Below are 19,105 nucleotides of genomic sequence, written 5' to 3' on the forward strand. Positions count from 1 at the left end.
GATCACGAGATCAAGTCACTTCCTTGTAACAAAAAATGTTAGTTTGTACCCAGACTTTACTCGTCTTTGTAGGACCGTGGCAAGGTGGGCAAAAGGTTGGTAGGTCGCCGGCAGGCTATTTTTTGGTGTGTTTTTCGCTCGTGTTTTGTAAAAAGATGCAGGAATAATGCAGCTGCGCGAACAGCTGGACCGAGGTTAAACAAGAAAACGGTTTGGGAGGTGCCGAGAAGCTTCTTTCTCTCGGCCCCTTCCACGTGTTTTTTTTCGTTTCACCTCGGTTCATCCATCGTTTGGCGCTGACTAGAAGCGCGCGAGGCGGGGCCGTATCTGTCGGGGAAGGAGTGGTTTATAGTGGGCTTCTAAAGCTCTATATGGTCCCAGTTGCTCAAGAGGTGGATTGCAATCCACCGGAAAAATCACTGTTAGGAGCCGATTCACCACCTGTCAAACTGTCCAGTGGATAACGCAGTTGGATAGCGATTTATTTGACGGTATCACTTGTTTTTACGGTTTTCTTAGAGTATTTTGGCCACCCGTCTATCCTCTCTTGATGTAGGTCATGTTCACACTTGGTTTTTTTTTACCCCTTCTGGGAAGGTAGTGGGCGATGGAGACGATATTCAAGAGGGTCCTGTCCCCATTATCTGAACGCCTGAATCAAGCCAGGGGGGCCAACTAGGGGTCTTCACGATCAAAATTTCCCCTCAGTCCCATAATACCAACAGTTAGAAGCAAGCAATTCTGTCAAATATAAAGTCATGTAGGAATTGCAAATATTTGTGTAATGTGAAGATCACGAGGTTCGAGTTATGTGCATTTATGGACACAAGTGAAACAAGGTCATTTTTTTCCATATAATGGCTCCTTAATATAACATTTCCGAAACCCACTTCTTAGAATCGTTAATTTCGAATCTTGTTATCCTTCTGGTCAAAATCCTAAATTATTGCTTTGAAAAAAATCCAAATTCTGGATCTAGAAAAACCAGCTGGGAAACCTGAAACAATACAAGTACCTATGGGAAGTTAAACAGCTAGCGAACTTACAGAATTTAAAAACCTCTGAATAACTTTCACTCTGGAGTGTTTATTACCTGTCATTTTATTCAGTGTACAATAATATGGCTTCGGATAAAAACAAGAAAACTATTTTCCACGGGTGAATAATATATTATCTGAATAATTTTTATGTTACTCCGAATCCATAATTTACCGTTCCTCGTTTCATGTTAAATTTTACAAAACGAGTCGTACAGGCATGAACTACAGATAACGTCATCTCTTACACTGCTTTTCAGGGTCCGCAACCTTTACTGAGTCAACTTAATTTAACGTGGTTAATCAGCTGACTCTCTCTCTATCTGTCCACCATACAGGCTCCAGCAGGGTGTTGCCACTGAAATTCCTTTCCCTCTATCTCTAGCCTGTAATACAGTGTCCAGGCGCGAATCCACACCGGTTTCCACCGTTTTACGGAAATCGGTCAGATTTTCCACAATAAATATTAGCAAAGACTTTTAACTTTCCAACTGCAATCTGGAAAATGGTTTGGAAAGTCAGAAAATATCCTGTCTGAATGACTCATAAACCCTAGAAAGGAGATTCTGAGGAGTTAAAACTCAAAAGAATTTCCGGGGGAGAGTGCCGCCAGACCTCCCTAAAAGTAGTGGACTATGAGTAGTCCCCTCAGGCGACACGCGGCGGGGAGAGAGCGTGTCGCCTTTTCTCGCGTGGGGTAATTTTCACGCGCGCTCGCGTTTCGCTCTCTCTACTATCCCTGAGGAAAAATGGGGGATCACTAGTAGTCTATTAGAGTAGGGAATCGGTTAGTATTTATTGTAGATCCACGCCTGAGAGAGAAATTGATCTTGATTTAACAAAGCGATCAAATTGCTTAATGAGCCGAGACTACGAAAAGTTAAGACGGGGGATATAGCGATATTTTACAAACATTAAAACACACAGCCCTTCCGTCTACAGTGTAGGTGCCACAAGGCGAACAGCTCCACATGTAACTTCCCATCCAATCAAAGCAACGTTCTTAAGTCACGTGGGGTCTGTGCAAGCAATTGGTTCTTCACAAAACACTTCATCAAGCAAAGCAAAACAAGGATTGCAAACTCTGACATTCTGATTGTAGCCAAACGCTGGAATCCTGAAAAAGAAGACATGTCCTCGTTGTTAATTTGTCCACCAAAAGACGATATGAAGAGATGAGCGCCTCTCTTACTCTCTTCACTGGAAACGAGCTGGTTAGCCTGTAGTGTAACACAGGTTTTCCCACTTGGGAAGGAATGTATGTCTCTTCTTCAGTTTTGTGTGATTCCCCTCAGTGACTCAATTACGAAAGACCGCCGCAGAATTTGTGGTCCGGCCAGCGGAGGCTGCATGCTTATCCTATAAGCTGGGAAGTTTAAAACCTTAGAGCTCACGATGAAACTTCAACGGCTTAAAATTTCTTAACTTTTAAGATTGCCTCTGTCAGTTTCTGTTAAACAGCAAGAGAGGATATCCTTTCTTGTAATCAGCTGGCTACGAGACAAAACACTGTGACACCTGCAACTGATAACAAAGTAAATCATGTTGAACTTACGGAGCTGACTGATCTGTGCAGTTGTGACAGAAAACGCGGCCGCAGCATCGACAATGATGGCGTCTTCTAGTCTACAACAAACACCAAATGCATCTGTGTTAAGCTAATAGAACCCAAACCAATCAAAAGAATAAACACACGTTTTCTAATTTTCAAATCCTGAGAGGTTTGATGTCCATAGAATAACACTGATTGCGCCTACACTCACCCATGTTTAGAAACGAAATTTGTTCCGTGGACTTCTGGTGTCCGTTTTCGGTCGAAAATTTGGTTTATCAATTGAGTTGACATAAGGTAAATATCGTAAAATATGAGCTTCTACGGCACAATTTCGATTTGAAATCATGGAGTAAAGGCAACCTCCTTTCCAGGGCCCCCTCCCATTTCCTAAAGAGAAAGGCCCTGGAAACAACGTTTGCGTGAAAGCAAGCCTTGTATTCAATAAAACAAGACACAAAACTTACTTGAGTGAATGGTGTTCGACATTTGCTGTTTGAACAGTAGTTAACAAGCTGCGAAAAAAATACATTACCTGCATTAAAAGTGGTTAAGAATAACCAATCAACAGGCGTGTGATAGGAATCAAGTCAACAATACGGGGATTGAAAAGATATGGGAACTTTGATGAATCGGCACAATATGAAAATATAAGGTTTGAAATATATTTACGTTTTATTTGAATTCAAACAAACAGAAGAAACGCACAAATTCGCATATGCATGTATATGATCAATGCGCGTTACAGAAATAGGCTGATTTAAATAATAAGAAAAAAAGAGTCTTAACTAAGGATTTCAAAGTAGCAGAATTCTTTTCGTGTCTTATGTGACGAGGAAGGGCAAAAACCAGTTCCCGGTGTCGGATTTTCAGTAGCAGGTCTAGATCGAGCAATTTTCGGCTTTTATCGATTTGAAAGTTTTTTTAATTGTTTATTGTTTCATAGTGATATCGATTTTACTCAACACTGCATTTTGACAAACTTCAATCCAAAGTCAGTCAGTGGTGAACATTTTATAGCGATCGGACAAGGATAAAATCACTATTTAGGCGATGGAAAAATATCGGTATGGTTTTCGAAAAACTGTATCGAAACACCTTAAGTAAACAGCTTATTGTATTTGTCCTCTATAAGCCCCAATATCTCAGTACAGTCTATAGGTCTATTCTTACCTCATCTGGTACCCACGATAATCTGAAAGTGTTTTGTAAATGTAGTACCTCGGCTCGGTCCCTTTCAGCTTGATTAAGCCGTGTGTTTGCCTGGAAAAAAAGACCATTTGCTGCACAGTGTACAAGTAACAGACGAAAAACTAAATACAGACGTACTGAAAGACCTGAAATCTACCCTAAAACTAACCTCGTGAATAGCTGCTTCCGTTTCCTGACGAATTTTGGCCATTTTGTTGACAAATGTAGCTTCACACTGCATCAAACCACAAATAAGAATTTTTTTAATATCAGCAGAGGCGTTCCAATTTCACGTTACGAATGTGTTCTGTAAATTAACTTTCCCACAAAAGAGTTAAAAAAACCGACTAAATCGATGAATTCACACCAAAAAGTACAGGAATACATCAAAGGTAAGTCTCCTTTATTTACTTTATAGAAAAAAAGTACAAATAATGATATGTAGCGTTCGCAGACCTCAGTATTTTATTTCTCATACAAATTCTCAACGGTTGCTTGTAACGCGACACTGACTCTCTTGAGAAGAAAGTTAATTTACATAACACACTCGTAACGTGAGCTTGGGACGCCTGTGATATTAGTGAACAATACGACAGCAGAAGAAAGAACATGGCAAAACCTTTTGTTACCACGATGATCAAAAAGATTTTCTGCCCGGCCAAACTTCATCTTCCTTTAAACAGATCTTGTTGGAAAAGCACAGAACACCGTAAAGTGAAGTGAATGATCACGACAAAACCCTCAAGTAATAACCCGTCACGTTTGTTATACAAATCTTTTTGCTGACCTCTTCTTTCTGCCCTGTTGTTGAAGGGAGACTTTAGCCTTGAAGCGCGCGGACCATAGTTTGTACTCGACATGCGCTGAACTTTATTTCATAAATGTATTGTACACTGTACCTACAACTCCGCTAGATAATTTTGATATTCTAGAAGCCGTGAAACCAGCCTCGGTCCGAGGGCGCTTTTCTCGCCCTTCCCACATTTGAAGGAAAATGCGCTTTAAGTACGTGAGGCACCTCCTCAGAGAAATCAATCTACACATGCAGGAATCAGGTGTCTGGCCTTTTTCACGCTAGCTATGGAGCAGAGGGCACATACGTCATTTTCTGCTTATTTAGCACACCAAGCGTACTGGAAAAAACTGTCAATGAGATATGTATGGTGGTCGAGAAGTGCCAATCGAAAAATCCGCATATTGAAGGAATATGAGTTTAAGACTTTGTTTAACGTACATCTGCATCACTTCTTTAAGAAGGTGATCTTCCTTCCACGATGAAAACCTATTATCCGCCACCTTCGAGCTTCCTCGAGAGAAAGGGTCGTAAACACAACAAAATCAACGTGATGTACGCAATGCATGCTGGTAGTGTCAGCCCTCCGCTGGGTCGAAAATTTTATTTGATTTTAATTTTGATTTGATTTGATTTTACTTTGGTTTCATTTCGTTTTATTTTCATCTCACTTGATTTTACTTTCACTTTTCTTTTCAATTAGAATAAAAATTAGAAAGAAAGTGGAAAATCATGACAGGTGAAACTAAAAAAATAAAAAAATAATAATAAATAATTCCTTCAATATGCGGATTTTTCGATTGGCAGTTCTCGGCCACCATAGATATGAAATGACAGAAAAAAAAAGATTTTCAGGTACATGTAAAGTATTGTACGATTATAGACAATAAAATGGGTAGCAATGAAAATCTGTCAGTAAGTTACCCGTTTAATGGCGATATCTTTCTGTTCTCTTGCAATATCTATCTCCTGCTGCAATCTCATAACCTCTTTGTCATGCGTCTATAAATAAAGAAAGTGAAAACAAGAGAGAGAATGAAAGTGAATACTTTCCTAGGGCCAACAGTTCTATCAGAATGTCTTATAACGCGTTTAGGTAGGTACTTCATATATGTACACTATAGGAATCATATATGAGGTATCTACCCGCGTTTAAACGAAAACCGCTGACTGGTCAGATCAATTGCTTGGGTACCAGTCTTCGGCGCGGTCGACCGGACCACCCCTCAGGGTCTTGACTAAAAAGGGAGCTTTAGCAACGACGACGACGACGGAGACGGCAACCAGGACGTCAAAAAAGCAATAGGTTTATTACGCAAAACAACAACTTTGCACGTGCATCACGCTTTTTTGTACATTTCTTTAACGTCCTTGCACGACTACGACGTGAAAATGCCTAATTGCAAGTTTTATGGAAGACGTAAACAAGCGACGACGAATCTCTTTTTCTCTCTCTAAACTTGAGTGCGGTCCTCAAGAAATCAACTCCAGGGAAATTCGCCTACACTTGCCATTTTCAGCAAATTGGAATAAACGCGACAAAGATTAAAAAACGGGAATTCATTTTCAAACTGACGTTTTCGCTGCCGTTGCCGTCGTGGATACTAAAGCTCCCTAATACCTGAGAAGACCGTCTTTTCTTTTTGTTTTTAAGATAAGGACGAAAAACCGTAGCCGCCACCCCTTCTTAAAACACTTCACTGATAGGACTAGTACGTGTGGAAATAAAAGAATCGATACGGGAGTAAAGATTTCTGGCCGTAACCACCCCTAGCGCTAGTTGTTAGATTAGGGAGGTTCAGTACGGTACCGTCTTCATTTGGTAGGTCTGTGCCACTTTCGTTTCTATTTTCATTTGGTAGCTTTGTGTCCCGTTCGTTAATCGTTACTATTTTTATTTGGTAGGTCTGTGCCCTGTTTGTTACTTTTTTCATTTGGTAGGTCTGTGCCTTGTTCGTTACTATTTTCATTTGGTAGGTCTGTGCCCTCCATTGGTTAGGCTTGTTTTCCATTCGTTACATCTCGATTTGGTAGATCTATGCCCAACAACGCTAAAACAATACTTGACCTCAAAAGACTGCGAACAGTCTCCCTTGGAATTGGAACTGAATACTATCACTGAGAACAACTGATACTACTATCAAAACGGCGTTAAACCAGCAAAATAATTTTTGCCGCTTTAACTTACCTCTGCTGCACTAGCGATAGACTGCATGAGTCTTTTGCAACGCTGTTCAAGGTCCTCTTTCTCAGCTTGACACTTCATCAGCTTTTCCTGAATAATACGGTGGAAAATATAAAGATCTTGGGTACCATTTATATGGGAAACCGGAAATTCCAGTTGGAAATTAAATGGTTCGCGTCAATTCGTCAGGGAAGCTTCAGAAAATATGGGCTGTATATCAAAATACAAATTTACTTTTCTCGTCCCAAATGTTTCTTATAGGAATGCTGTTAAAATAGTTTAGACCGCGCAGTCTTGTTACGCCAAGCCTTCTTTGAAGACTTTCTGAGACTTTCCGGGGTTAAGTTGCTGTAAATGTGGTTGTGTCTTGATTACGCAGATCAGTGAATTAAAAGGATCAAGTACCTCGAGTTTTGAAGGGTTTGCCACCACACACGGTAACAAATCCGGTCTGATGATAGGTTCCACATCAGCTGTAGGAATGTTAGATGATGGAGTGCCGCTACTTGAACCAAAGAAACGATTAACTACAATAAAAGGGATGGAAAACCAGTACCAGATAAACTGATGTCTTTCAATATCATTGAGCTCAAATTTATATAAATACCCGCCTTCCCAAGGGGCTGGTGATTACCGGCGAACGCTACGGAGAGAATTACTTTGATAATAGTGACAGAGGAGAAAGTAGATGGCTAATGAGCGCCCCCTTCTATACAGTGCCTGATAAACTTTTACTTGACTATCCGCAATTTTAACTGTCGATAAGGCAGACACCTCTCTGAAGCGGTCAGCCAAACTTTGTTTGGATAGCATCTGGCTTAAAGCTGTGTCACTAAAGTAGAGATTGGCCCCTAACTGAGCGAGGAGAATAACCACTTAAGCATTGAAGGAAGGTTTGAATATCACAGCAAATATAAAAGAAGGCAAGGATGGGCAACATCGAAACACCCCATCTAAGAGAATACGGATTCCGGAATTATCCGAAAATATGCTTGCTTGTGGAATCCGGAATCCGGGAATTTTAGGAATTTAGGCTTTGAAATGTGGAATACAGCTCGAGGAATCCGGAACCCCACTAACAGTTGGAATCTGCAATCAGAAATTTACTGAGAAAGAATCCGGCATCCACGGCGTAGAATCTAAAATCCAACACAGTCTTGGATTCCATTGCTTGAGGACTACATTTGTATGGATTTTTTGAAACGTTTCATCTTAACAGTTTTTCAAAGTTTCTCTCCGTTTGTTTGTCACTCTTGGGAGACACATTTGTTTGTCACATGCTGCGATTTTGTCATTTACAAGTAATATGATTTTCTTCTTTGTACAGAAAGCCAAGTATCTCTAAGAAGAAGAGCTGTTGGAATAATGTCCGGCTTAAGAAAGTTTAGTGCCATTACTAGTAAGAAGTTTACCATATAGTGCCACAGCTCTAAGCTTCTCACCTGGAGTTTCGGACCGAAGCTCCTCACACGAGTTATGCTTTCGAAGACTCTGAAAACAAAGACAACAAAATATGTGACCATAATTTAATTTGTGTTTGTGGGCATACTTGAAATGTTAAGACTCAAATTAAACACTCCAGGAGAATGACAAAGAAGCTATAGTCATGCTTGTTTTGAGTTGCTACAGTGTTTCGCCTTAATCGGAAAAAAGTTTCCCACTTCAGTGTTATTTTATGTGTCTTGGTACTTTCGTGTAGGTTAAAAATGTACAAGGAATATTTAACTCACCCAGTCAAGGGACTTAGTTTTGTCTTCTCTTCTTAAAAGTTCTGGTGTCTTCAACAATTTATGTCTTTCTTGCGGATTATCTAAGTTTTATAATAACAAAAACTGTATGAAAAATCATAAACTTCACAACAAATACAACAGGGATAAATGCCAAGTCACATTTTTATAAACATTTTGCAGAATACTGTTTATTTTAGCATGCTTAATTTAAAACACCATCGTAAGTGGGTAGATTTATCAATTTTGGCGACCTCATACCTAGGGACTACGCTTCCGGAGAGGCCGTGAGAACAAGATTGTACCTTGGTTGCCCTGTGTGCTGCTTTCCACGCTCACCTCTGTTTAGCGCATGATTACTGTTCACACGCACCCGTTAGAGTTTCGAGCCTGATAAGTATGCCATTTTCTTTTGCAGTTGTATGTAAGATGTTCTATCCGCGCGTAGTAGGGCTCAGACTTTTCCGTGCTGGGCTATGCACGTGACAAAATGAATACTTTATCCTTCTTAAGACAAACCTTTTGCCATCCATTTCGGGCTGTTTGGTGGTACGTTTTCATTAATGTGTCTCACAATCGTAGCCACATACAGCTTTAACATTGGGTCTTTGGTTGAGAACCCTGCAACAGAAAACATACATTATACAAGTGATTGATAACTACAGCATAATCCTCATATCCCAGTTAACCAGAAAAAAAGCTTAAAAAATCTTTCCATTCCATTAAATTTGTAAATAAGATGGAAGTTCAGTTAGATTACCTGTTGGGGTTTGTAGCCTGTCTTGTAAGTTCTGTACTGCAACATCAACTGCAACATTATTTTTTATACAGAATTAAAACTTAAAAAGATTTTATGGCACTTGTAAGTCACAGCCTAGTAAGGTAGTTTGAATGCATGTACAATGGGATCAGAACGTCCCAGACATCCTCAAGTGTATAAAGTTATTCGCCACTTTCAAAAAGAAAATGGAACCGGAGCCGACATAGCGATTTTCGAGTGACCTTGAAAAACGGTTTCGGTGTGTTCGTTATTTGTTTTATAAGGCAATGGATGAAAAGATCAAAACATGGACTCTTCGTTTTCCCGTCAAAGAAAGTTCGCTTAACTAACCAAAACCCACGAGCGTTTGTATTCGTTCGACAAACTAATCAAATCACTCTATTTCTGCTCGTTTGTTGTTTCTGACACTGTTTTGTTCGCGCGTTTTTATTTCAAGGTCATACGAAAATGGCTCTATACGTCCCGCAACTGTTCCTGGCCGGGATCGTTACTGGGGACGCGCCGGTCTGTTCGCTATTGGCCAATTTGTTTCATGTCCCTAGTAACAGTCCCTGAAGTCTTAGCAACGTAACCTCGTTTTAAAAGTAAGAGTTTTTGGAAGTCAAAGCCTATTTGTAAAAAGGATCTGTAATGTTATCAACTTAATCAAAAAGCTTACACAGAGAAATCTTGCATAACAAGTATTATGCTGGGTTTGTTTTACCTTCCACAGCTCTCAATAGTTGAACCAGCTCCTGTTTGCCACCGGAACGGGATGCAAGGTCTGCTGCTGTCTCTAATGTGTCAGTCAAGGCAAACACTGGAACACCCATCTTAACAGGGAAAGTAAAGTGGGAGGGGAGGGGACGGGAAGCAAATCATTAGCGCACATACTTGGTTAGGTCAAAATGAATCAGTTTGCCCCATCCCGTCAAAAAAGGATTTATCAGTATACTACTAAGTAGTATGAACTATAAAAGTTTTATGGAGTGCATGCAGCATTTCAGCTTCCATTTTCTGGAAGGTGTTCGCGCCAAGTTTACGGTACGGTGACTTCTCTAAAGGAATGTGGTTCAGTTCTCAACAGCCGTTTGTGGGGAAGAGCATTGCGTGAAGACAGAAAGAACGGCTGTGAAGCTGACTATGCCTTTGGCAAATTGGTGATAATGTCACTTGTCCCTGAGAAATCTGTGGGGACGCCAAATACACATTCCGAGATCCATTTAACCACCAACGGTCGTCCAATACAATATCATCACCTGACTCGTCTCCAGTCATAACTCACTCTCTCTCTCTAGTGGCGTGTGGGGTGTGATGGGAAGGAGGAAAGTGAGGCAGACAGACGACCATCTTTCTCTCTTCACCCTTCCCATCATCATCCCCTGCTCCCGCCGTGTATTACGAGCGAAGACTACTGGGGACAAGTCCGTATCATCAGTCATATCTATTATGAGGTGCATTTCTTTTGGGCACAATATTTACAAGTTTATTTGCATCTTGGTTAATTTTAAATCATGAGACAACCGTTAGGGAATAATTCCTTTGTAAATTGCTCATATTAATGATCACATTCATCCACTGTCTCCAGAAACACAAAGTAGCAAACCTTCATACGGTATAACATGATTTGTAACAAGTGGATACCATTTCAGCAAGTAAAGTTCTTCCCTGTACATTGTACCGTAGTATTATAATGTATGGTGAATTAACTGTGTCTAGGAAAAAACATCAAAGTGAGAAAACAGGGGCAACCAAACGCAGATTTCTTCTAGGTGCTTTGAAAACATCTTTTAGGCTATCTACAGTGCTTTTAAAGCTGTAAAAATGCATTTTAAGTGACACCACAAAATTTTGATCTGTTTTAAGGCAACTTTTAGTTAACCTTTTTGAATTTATTTAAGGCTTTCTAACTGTATTATTATTACTTTCCAGAACAATATTATATTCTCACTTTCCAGAAAATCTTATCTTTCCCAGTTTTATCAGTAAGTACCTGTATGAGAAGTTCACCACACTCCACATGACTTTCACTTGATCCTTTCCTACAGATCAATCACATAATATCAGTAATACATGGCTGCTTAATCAAAAATTAGAATCTAGACAGCATTTTTGCCTCATTGATGTGAAATATTCAATATTCTATTCTGACACAAAATGAAATTATCATGGAGGCATACTGATGCAAAAAAGGTTACCTATTATACAAGTACTTCCAAAGCAGCAGTCAATATTAAAAATAAAAAAGGTGTGATTGCTAGCCTGAAATAAGTGCACAAAATGACTGTGATTTCAGACTATGTGTTTATGAGTAGTTTTTGTGTCAGGCCTTCCATGCGGTACAGAAAGAGACTGGAGTGTACATTTCCATGCTCTGCATAGTTGTTGCTTTGCCGATCAACACACGCTTCGTTTCTTTAATTTCTGCTTTTTCTTTATCCATTATGAAACAACAACAAAAGCTAAGTTCATTTATTTACGCAAAAGAGAATGACAGTTGAACCTAAAAAGCATGAAGATGAACTGGATAATTAAGATGGTGAAGCTCATGTTAGTTGTTCAAAGTTTCAATATCATAGTTTGACCCAGACCATTTTTGAAATTGATCCAATTTAAAATGCCACGTGGGACGTATGACCCACTTTTACCAATTTCTAGACTGAACAGTCTGCTTAATAATACACACCACAAGCCAATCTCTTTGTACCATATAATTTATCACTACTAATTATATGCTTTAATTACCTTGATTTAATAGGATTTCATAAAAATTTGTATAACATGCTTTTTACCATGGTCATGTAAACTTACCATGCAAGGGCATGAAGAGGGGTCCAAGATTTCTAGATTGGATTACAAAAGAAAATATATTAAAATAAGTAGTTAAGTCTTGATATTCATTTATTCATTTCTAGTATGAAACATCCATAAACTTACATTGTTCACTGCTGTCACATCTGCATTTCGTTCCTGTTGAATTTTAAATAAAATAAATAAATAAGAAGGGATATAATTTACGGAGCTAGTTTACTAGGCTGATATACATGGGTTAACCCTGAAAACTGTTGTGTGCAGAGAAACATTATGACGTGTGTATTTCGAGAGTCAGAATGACATGCCAGGGTTAAATCCTCTTTAATTAAATTATTATCATCATCATCACCATCACTATTATATCAAATTTATATAATTCTGTATGGATATTAGCCTAGTCAAAGAATCCTGTAGTTTGGATTTAACTTACATGTATAACACAGACCAGGACCGAAAAATGCCAGACTTTGTAGCAAAATGTGCTTAATTCAAGTTGGAAGAAAGCACCAAAAATATTCACTTGCAAGATTTTAAGTTTGGGTTCAAAAAGCTTCCAATCATGGGACTCTATCACAGCTTTACAATAATGAAGAGGTGCATGCAACAAGGCCCTACAAGGTGTCTGCTAATCTGCTAATCTCCCTTTAATTTCCAAACAAATACAATACAAATTGATTAACTATTATATATAGAATCAGGGTTTTCATTAAGAATTTAGTAGCAGGAGAAAGGTGTAATGTTACAGGAGAGTATTGTGAAAGACACTCTGCATCTGAATAAAAAATAGTCATATAGGCTATCAAATGTTAGCCAGAAAATTCTGCATAGTAAACAGAGAATTCTCTGATCTCCTTTGCCTCATGAACACACTGTAGAATAAGGACTGTAGCAATCAAGACACTGGGCCAAACTTCTAATGGAAAGTTTACAAAATTTCTCAAGGTTGTTAAATTACTAGGGACAAATAATTGAGAACAAAATTAGTTACCATTAAGAGAGCCACACAAGGGAGATGGCCACCTTCTGCAGCAAAAAAGAGAAGAGTGTTCTTGTCCTCATCTACAAAAAGAAATAACAAAATAATATTCACTGCGATTTCATTCAAATGTAGGGTCAAACATTCTTACGGGAAAAAAAATTACTTTGCCTGTGAATCTTTATTTACCAGTATGGAAGAAATAATTCAAACTGGGTTTGTTCATATTGAAAATTAAATTATTACCTCTAATATTGATGTCAACATTCTCATGATTCAGTAAAGTAACCATGGAATAATGGTCTCCTGGAAATACAGCAACTCATTTTTACTGATATTAAATAAAGCAAAATTAATATACTCTGACTAACTAATTATTTTCTAAATGATTAAAAATGTGTATTTACAGTGGTACTACATGCATTAGGAGTCATCACTCAGTTGAGAAAATATTGAGTCATAAATTAGTCACAAATTAATACATCCTGTTAAAAAGTTACCATTATAAAAAAATTGCAAAAATACATCTGTAGGCACTAGAAAACACGCAGAAGCGCCCTGGATCACAGATTATTGTACAACTGATCAGCACCGTGAGAAAGATTTTAAGTACATGTACAAGGGGCTTTACTGTTGAAGTACACATGTATGACTTGCTAGTTTTTTACTTGGTTAGTTTTCGGCAGTGTTTTGATATTAGATAAATGATAAGCATATTATTACCTGTTTTAGCAGCTTCGAACAAAGCCCTTTTCCTTTGTTCAGGATTTAAACTAGACAAACTTGACACCACAACAAATGCATCAGATGTTGCAGATGATGTTGAATTTGCTAAATATAAAAGAAAATGTCATTTTAATAAAGACCTTTTCATTTCCATGTACTGTTATGATGTAGTTTAAAATGAAATTTACTGTGGTTTCATCCTAGTTTGACTCTCAGTTTCCTCTTTCTCCGAACTGCTTTCTGATGGACGGTTACCAGTTTGGCAAATGCAAGGAGACAGTGTAACACTTCAGAAAACAAGTTTGCCATCCAACGTAATTTTCCTGTTGATACAAATTTATGTCATCATCATCACTATCATCATCATCATTATCACCATCAAAAAGTCTCTCAGTGCTAGAATTAGGAAAACAAGGACCTGGTGGCATCTTTATACTCTGGTATTTATTAATTTTATATTTATTTCACTTAGCTATTTGTCAGACTGCTTGAATTTTTAGAGTAATCAACAATATCATATACTAGTAAAATCCAACTAGTTGTCTATTATCAATAATGCTGCATTCTGATTGGTTGAGCTACTACTAGGCTATATGTTATAGCCCACTAGTAGCGTAAAGCACGGGCTTTTTGGCGGCAAAAAAGGATTAAAGTCAAGCTTAAACTACCTAAAAATTTTTTATTCTCGTTATTTTTGACTAACTAGTTGGATTTTAGTAAAACAATTATTCCTCTCGTCCACATGGCCTCTAAGTCAGTAGCCCATTCGGCCTTAGGCCTCATGGGCTATTGACTCAGAGCCCATTTGCGCTCGAGGAATAATTGTTAAATATCTCTGATTGGGTAAATTTAACACACCTCTTCCTGTTCTAGCCTCTTCTATGGCTGACAGAGCCTTCTGCGTGTTCATTTCATCTTCTTTTTGTTTTAAGAGACATCTTGTACATACCTAGCAGAATGATAAAGGACTACTGACAGTAGATCAATGCTCAGTCAGTTGACCACTTTTTCAATGGCCCTTTAAAATGTGGGTAGGAAAATTTTTTGACACACATATTGGCAAACTAAATTTTTGTGAAACAGACAAATTGCAATAGAAATTCTATAATAGTCAGTATGCCTCATTTCCGGTGAGTGCACTTAAAACTGGAACCATAGTGATGCAGTTGCCTTGCCTTAAGACATTACAGCGATCAATATTATGTTCAGTACAAAGACATTGAACTTTTGTCTCTTAACATTGTATGTCAACACCAGATGTTTCGTCATTGAGTCTGTTAAGTTTAATGGAGTAATGGCCAACAGCTACAAAGATCATTTGCCAAAAGAAGAAAAATTAACTCCCTTTCTTACATTCCACTCTACATTACTGATAAAACTCATTCATTATTTTTATAAAACATAACAAAATTTTGAAATGGATGTAATAGAGGGATTTAACTATTTACTTATTATTTGACAAAATAGATTTTTAACAGTGACGTACCTTTACAGCTTTGTTAACAACAACATGACAGGTAACACACACTGCAGTGGAACATGTACGACAATGAGAACTAACAAACAAAAGAATGTGGAATTATTATCATGACAAGAGGTAAGAAAGTGGTGCATTGTTCTACTTAAATTCTAAATCTAAAGAGGTGTTTAAGCACCTTACTCTTTAATAAGAGGGAGAAAAACAAGGGGGAGAATAATTATCATAATTTATATCATGCAAATTAACATAAAAATATGATTAAATGAACATTAATTAGAAATTAGAATTAAGGGAGTATAAGTATTAAAAAATTACCTGTCCTTTACTAATCTTGTTTCTATAGCATGACAAAGCAACTAAGAATATTTCTAATCCTTCCTGTCAAAAGGTTTGCTTTAGTCCATAATGTTACATTTGCTGGTACTGGTTCATACACCTGGATGGAGTGCCAGTCGCATTGAGAGTAAAGTGTCTTGCCCAAGAAATTATGAATTAAGCAAGGTCAAGGATCCTAGCTAGCGAGGGCTTGAACCCAGATTTTTTGATCTGGACTCCAGAGCACCGACAATAAGGTCATTATGCCTCCAGATTTCAGAGTACTATGTGTACACTGTACATAATGAAAATGGAATCCATGCATGCATTATGATAAACACTACATGTAACAAGGGTAGCTCCAGTGTTAACTTTTTTTATTTACAATAATATATAAAACATTATGAGTAAACATTATAAGATGCTTACCGCCCTTTGATCAAGTTAGTTCCCCAATACTTCTGAAATATTGTTCCACACTTGGAACAATTCTGCCAAATAAAAAGTAACAATTTATCCTGAGTTCTACAAGTGCAAGCAATTCATGGGTACAGTTTAACTTACACTATAGTTAACTTTCCTTCTTCTTGATGAACAGTTCATGCATCAGCACACTCACTCTTGTTTTTGTAATACAGTGCAATGGTCATCTTTTTCAAAACACAATCATGTCAAAACAGTCACGTAAGTGTGTGCTAACTATCAAAATACCCTCTGCAAATGAGCCACCCTTGTATAAAAATAGCCAGCAGCATATCAGTCCTATCCATTTGAGTGTTGTTTCACATTATCAGGGTGAAGTACCTGTAAACTAGCTTGAGCAGCTTGGAGCCTTTTTATGATAAAACAAAGCATTTACCTTTTTTAACTATTAAACCTTGGATTATGAAGTTAGCAATCACGAACCTTGCAATCGCAGGACTTGTATGATTTTTTACAGTCACGACACCTTCTTGTAAGGCCTGCAGTGTCACTTCCTTTTGAGTTCAAACATAGATTCAAAGAAGAAAGACTGATTTCATTCAATTGAAGATGACCAAATTATAGAAAAGAACACTTGCTGTACCACACTTTGTCACTCATATAATCATTATAACGCCAAAATTTTCAAGTCTTTTATACAAAAACTAAAATCCACATTTGACAGCTGGCCATCTTTTTATTTAGATTAAGGAACTTTTAGCCTGAGAAAACAGCTAACATTTAGCGATATTACCACTGCATAATCCACAAAATGATGTCTGAGAAACGAGCGCAGAAATTCCATACCGATGACGCATCACTACCCAGATCTGGGTAGTGCTTCTAATTGATCAAACCGCATGGGAAATTTGATTCAACCAATCAGAAGCACTACCCAGATCAGGGTAGTGACACATCATCAGTATGGAATTTCTGTGCTCGTTTCTCAGACGTCATTTGGCGGGGAAACCAGTGGTAACGTCGCCAAATGTCGGCTGTTTTCTCAAGCTAAGGAATTTTATACCAAACAGAATTGATAAGCTCTTTAATATCATCAGTGTATCATGCAATGCACGCAGAGACAACAAAAGCATTTCTAGTTCTACTAACAATGTAACAGTATGTTTGAATATTAAACTCAATGTCTTTAGTTAATTATCTTTTATTTGCATTACCCTTTTATTTATAGAACATCATGAAGTTTCGTGGACGCAATCGAACGCAATATTTCAGACAATATGTGTTGAAACTTAAATTAGAAAACAATAAATAGTCACAGCTGTCAAATAAAAGTTTACATAAGACAGGGGTTTCAATAAAAGCCGGTTACCGGCGGTCTACCGCCGCCTGTAGGACCTCTTACCGCCGTCTGTTTGGATTTCATTAATGAAAATAAAAAGTGATTTAAAAATAACAAATACAACAACAACGACGACCACTGAAATTTTGAATGAAAATTTGAAAATGAGGTTTGGTTGTGTAAGAATATTAGTAGAAAGAATTTTGTTGTAAAGTTTATATCATTTTATTTTATTCTGAAGAGTTAAAAATCAGTTTGTTGCATGCATGTTGGTACATTTGAATGAGTAGCAGAAAAGTTGTACTTGTTTTAAGAAAGGACTTCAAAGAAATTACTGCCTAAGAGGATATCAAGTCTCACTAAGAGATATCTGCTATCTGCCTAGAAAGGTATTCAAAATGTACCTTTTTGTATCAAAAATTTAATAGTTTTTTTAAAAAAAATCCTGCTTTGTGGTCAATAAAAATACGCATCAACAACACGCTTTTTGATGCCCAAAACGCTGGAAATCGCATTTCCGAGCTTCTAGATTTCAAATTTTTCTGGGGGAGCATGCCCCAGAAAAATTTGAAATCTAGAAGCTCGGAAATGCGATTTCCAGCGTTTTGGGCATCAAAAAGCGTGTTGTTGATGCGTATTTTTATTGACCACAAAGCAGGATTTTTTTAAAAAAAACTTACGGCCCCTTTAGTGGTCACAGCCGCCTATTAAACCCTCAGTGGCCGCTTATAACTAATGTTATTGAAACCCCTGCATAAGACTGCAGCAGTATGCAGGGTGTGAATGAAACGTTAAAACAAAAACTTACCTTCATTCGAGCTTGAACTGTGGGAACCTTCCATTTCTTGTAAAATTATTTCTTTCTGATCATTTCACAATCAAAAACAAATTTCGCAAAATCACAAGTGTTTGAGTTTGTATTTTGTTCCATGACTTGGTATCCGAGCCTGTACAGGTGACCGTTTTGTTTCCAAGCTCCCCCGATACACACGGTACACAATGTACAGGCGACGTTTTTGCCGGCGTTTTTGATGCAAGGTTTGTTTCAGAAAGTATGAATTGAACGTGCTTTGAGCATGATTTTAGCCTTTCTATTAGCTTCTACTATTTTTGTTGCTTTACATATCTTCAATTTGAGGAAATTGGTTTATCGCGTGACCAACGGCATGACAAATTCGTGCAGTGCAGCAAGAGGGAGTCCACATTAAGGACCTCGAGAACATCGAATGCAAGTACGACTCCTAAATTGGCATCCATTATTTTTTATATCGGCACCCCCCTCTCACTACTGAGGATTAATTATGACTTCTACTCCCAAGGAAATGTACTCTAACAATAGCAGCAGAGGGCTGTAGCTCACAATTCCCCCAGACTCTCTGCCTCGGTATCTGTACCAAAACTCTGGCTATGGCCGTGGGTAGACCATGATGTTTTAATGCTAGCCATCATCTCTATTTGTGCTTTTCAGTATGATGTCAGAATTACAAGTTGAAAAATGGACCACCGAAACAGATGGACCTCTAAATGAAGCCAGCATGAGGAGAAAGTTAAAATCACAAGGCTACTCCTGCATAAAATACACTTTTCCTCCTGGTACAGACTTTCCTGATCACACTCATAATGTCTCTAAAAAGGATTCAATAATAGCTGGCCAGTTTCGGTTTGCTATGAAGGGAAGAGAAGTCATCCTCCAGCCTGGTGATATGATTGAGGTTCCAGCTGGTGTGGTGCATAATGCTTCAGTGATTGGAAGTGAATCAGTGGTTTTCTTTGATGCCACAAAGTAG

General features: G+C 38.1%; 2 protein-coding genes across 3 annotated transcripts; one reads left to right on the forward strand and one right to left on the reverse strand.

Moving 5' to 3' along the window:
• Nucleotides 1-858: 858 nt before the first annotated feature.
• LOC140950177 (uncharacterized) lies at nucleotides 859-18,235 on the reverse strand. 2 transcript variants are annotated; one of them, XM_073399376.1, is made up of 24 exons: nucleotides 18,127-18,235; nucleotides 16,463-16,533; nucleotides 15,986-16,047; nucleotides 15,248-15,317; nucleotides 14,620-14,710; nucleotides 13,759-13,866; nucleotides 13,282-13,341; nucleotides 13,048-13,118; nucleotides 12,183-12,215; nucleotides 12,057-12,088; nucleotides 11,239-11,287; nucleotides 9,970-10,078; nucleotides 9,246-9,293; nucleotides 9,005-9,106; nucleotides 8,489-8,568; nucleotides 8,201-8,249; nucleotides 7,164-7,285; nucleotides 6,762-6,848; nucleotides 5,498-5,575; nucleotides 3,950-4,015; nucleotides 3,763-3,852; nucleotides 3,057-3,104; nucleotides 2,593-2,663; nucleotides 859-2,154 (listed from the first exon to the last, which is right to left on the reverse strand). In XM_073399376.1, exons 1-24 carry the CDS (start codon nucleotides 18,158-18,160, stop codon nucleotides 2,046-2,048), a joined length of 1,740 nt encoding a protein of 579 aa, XP_073255477.1. In that variant the 5' UTR covers nucleotides 18,161-18,235; the 3' UTR covers nucleotides 859-2,045. The 2 variants fall into 2 exon arrangements, with proteins under 2 accessions (XP_073255477.1, XP_073255485.1); XM_073399384.1 differs by lacking the exons at nucleotides 16,463-16,533; nucleotides 18,127-18,235 and having other exon boundaries at nucleotides 862-2,154; nucleotides 15,248-15,288.
• A 555-nt stretch (nucleotides 18,236-18,790) lies between these two features.
• On the forward strand, nucleotides 18,791-19,105 carry LOC140929470 (uncharacterized). Its single transcript, XM_073379261.1, has one exon. It carries the CDS (start codon nucleotides 18,791-18,793, stop codon nucleotides 19,103-19,105), a length of 315 nt encoding a protein of 104 aa, XP_073235362.1.

The sequence above is a fragment of the Porites lutea genome, chromosome 1, assembly GCF_958299795.1.
Source record: "Porites lutea chromosome 1, jaPorLute2.1, whole genome shotgun sequence".
Lineage (NCBI taxonomy): Eukaryota > Metazoa > Cnidaria > Anthozoa > Scleractinia > Poritidae > Porites > Porites lutea.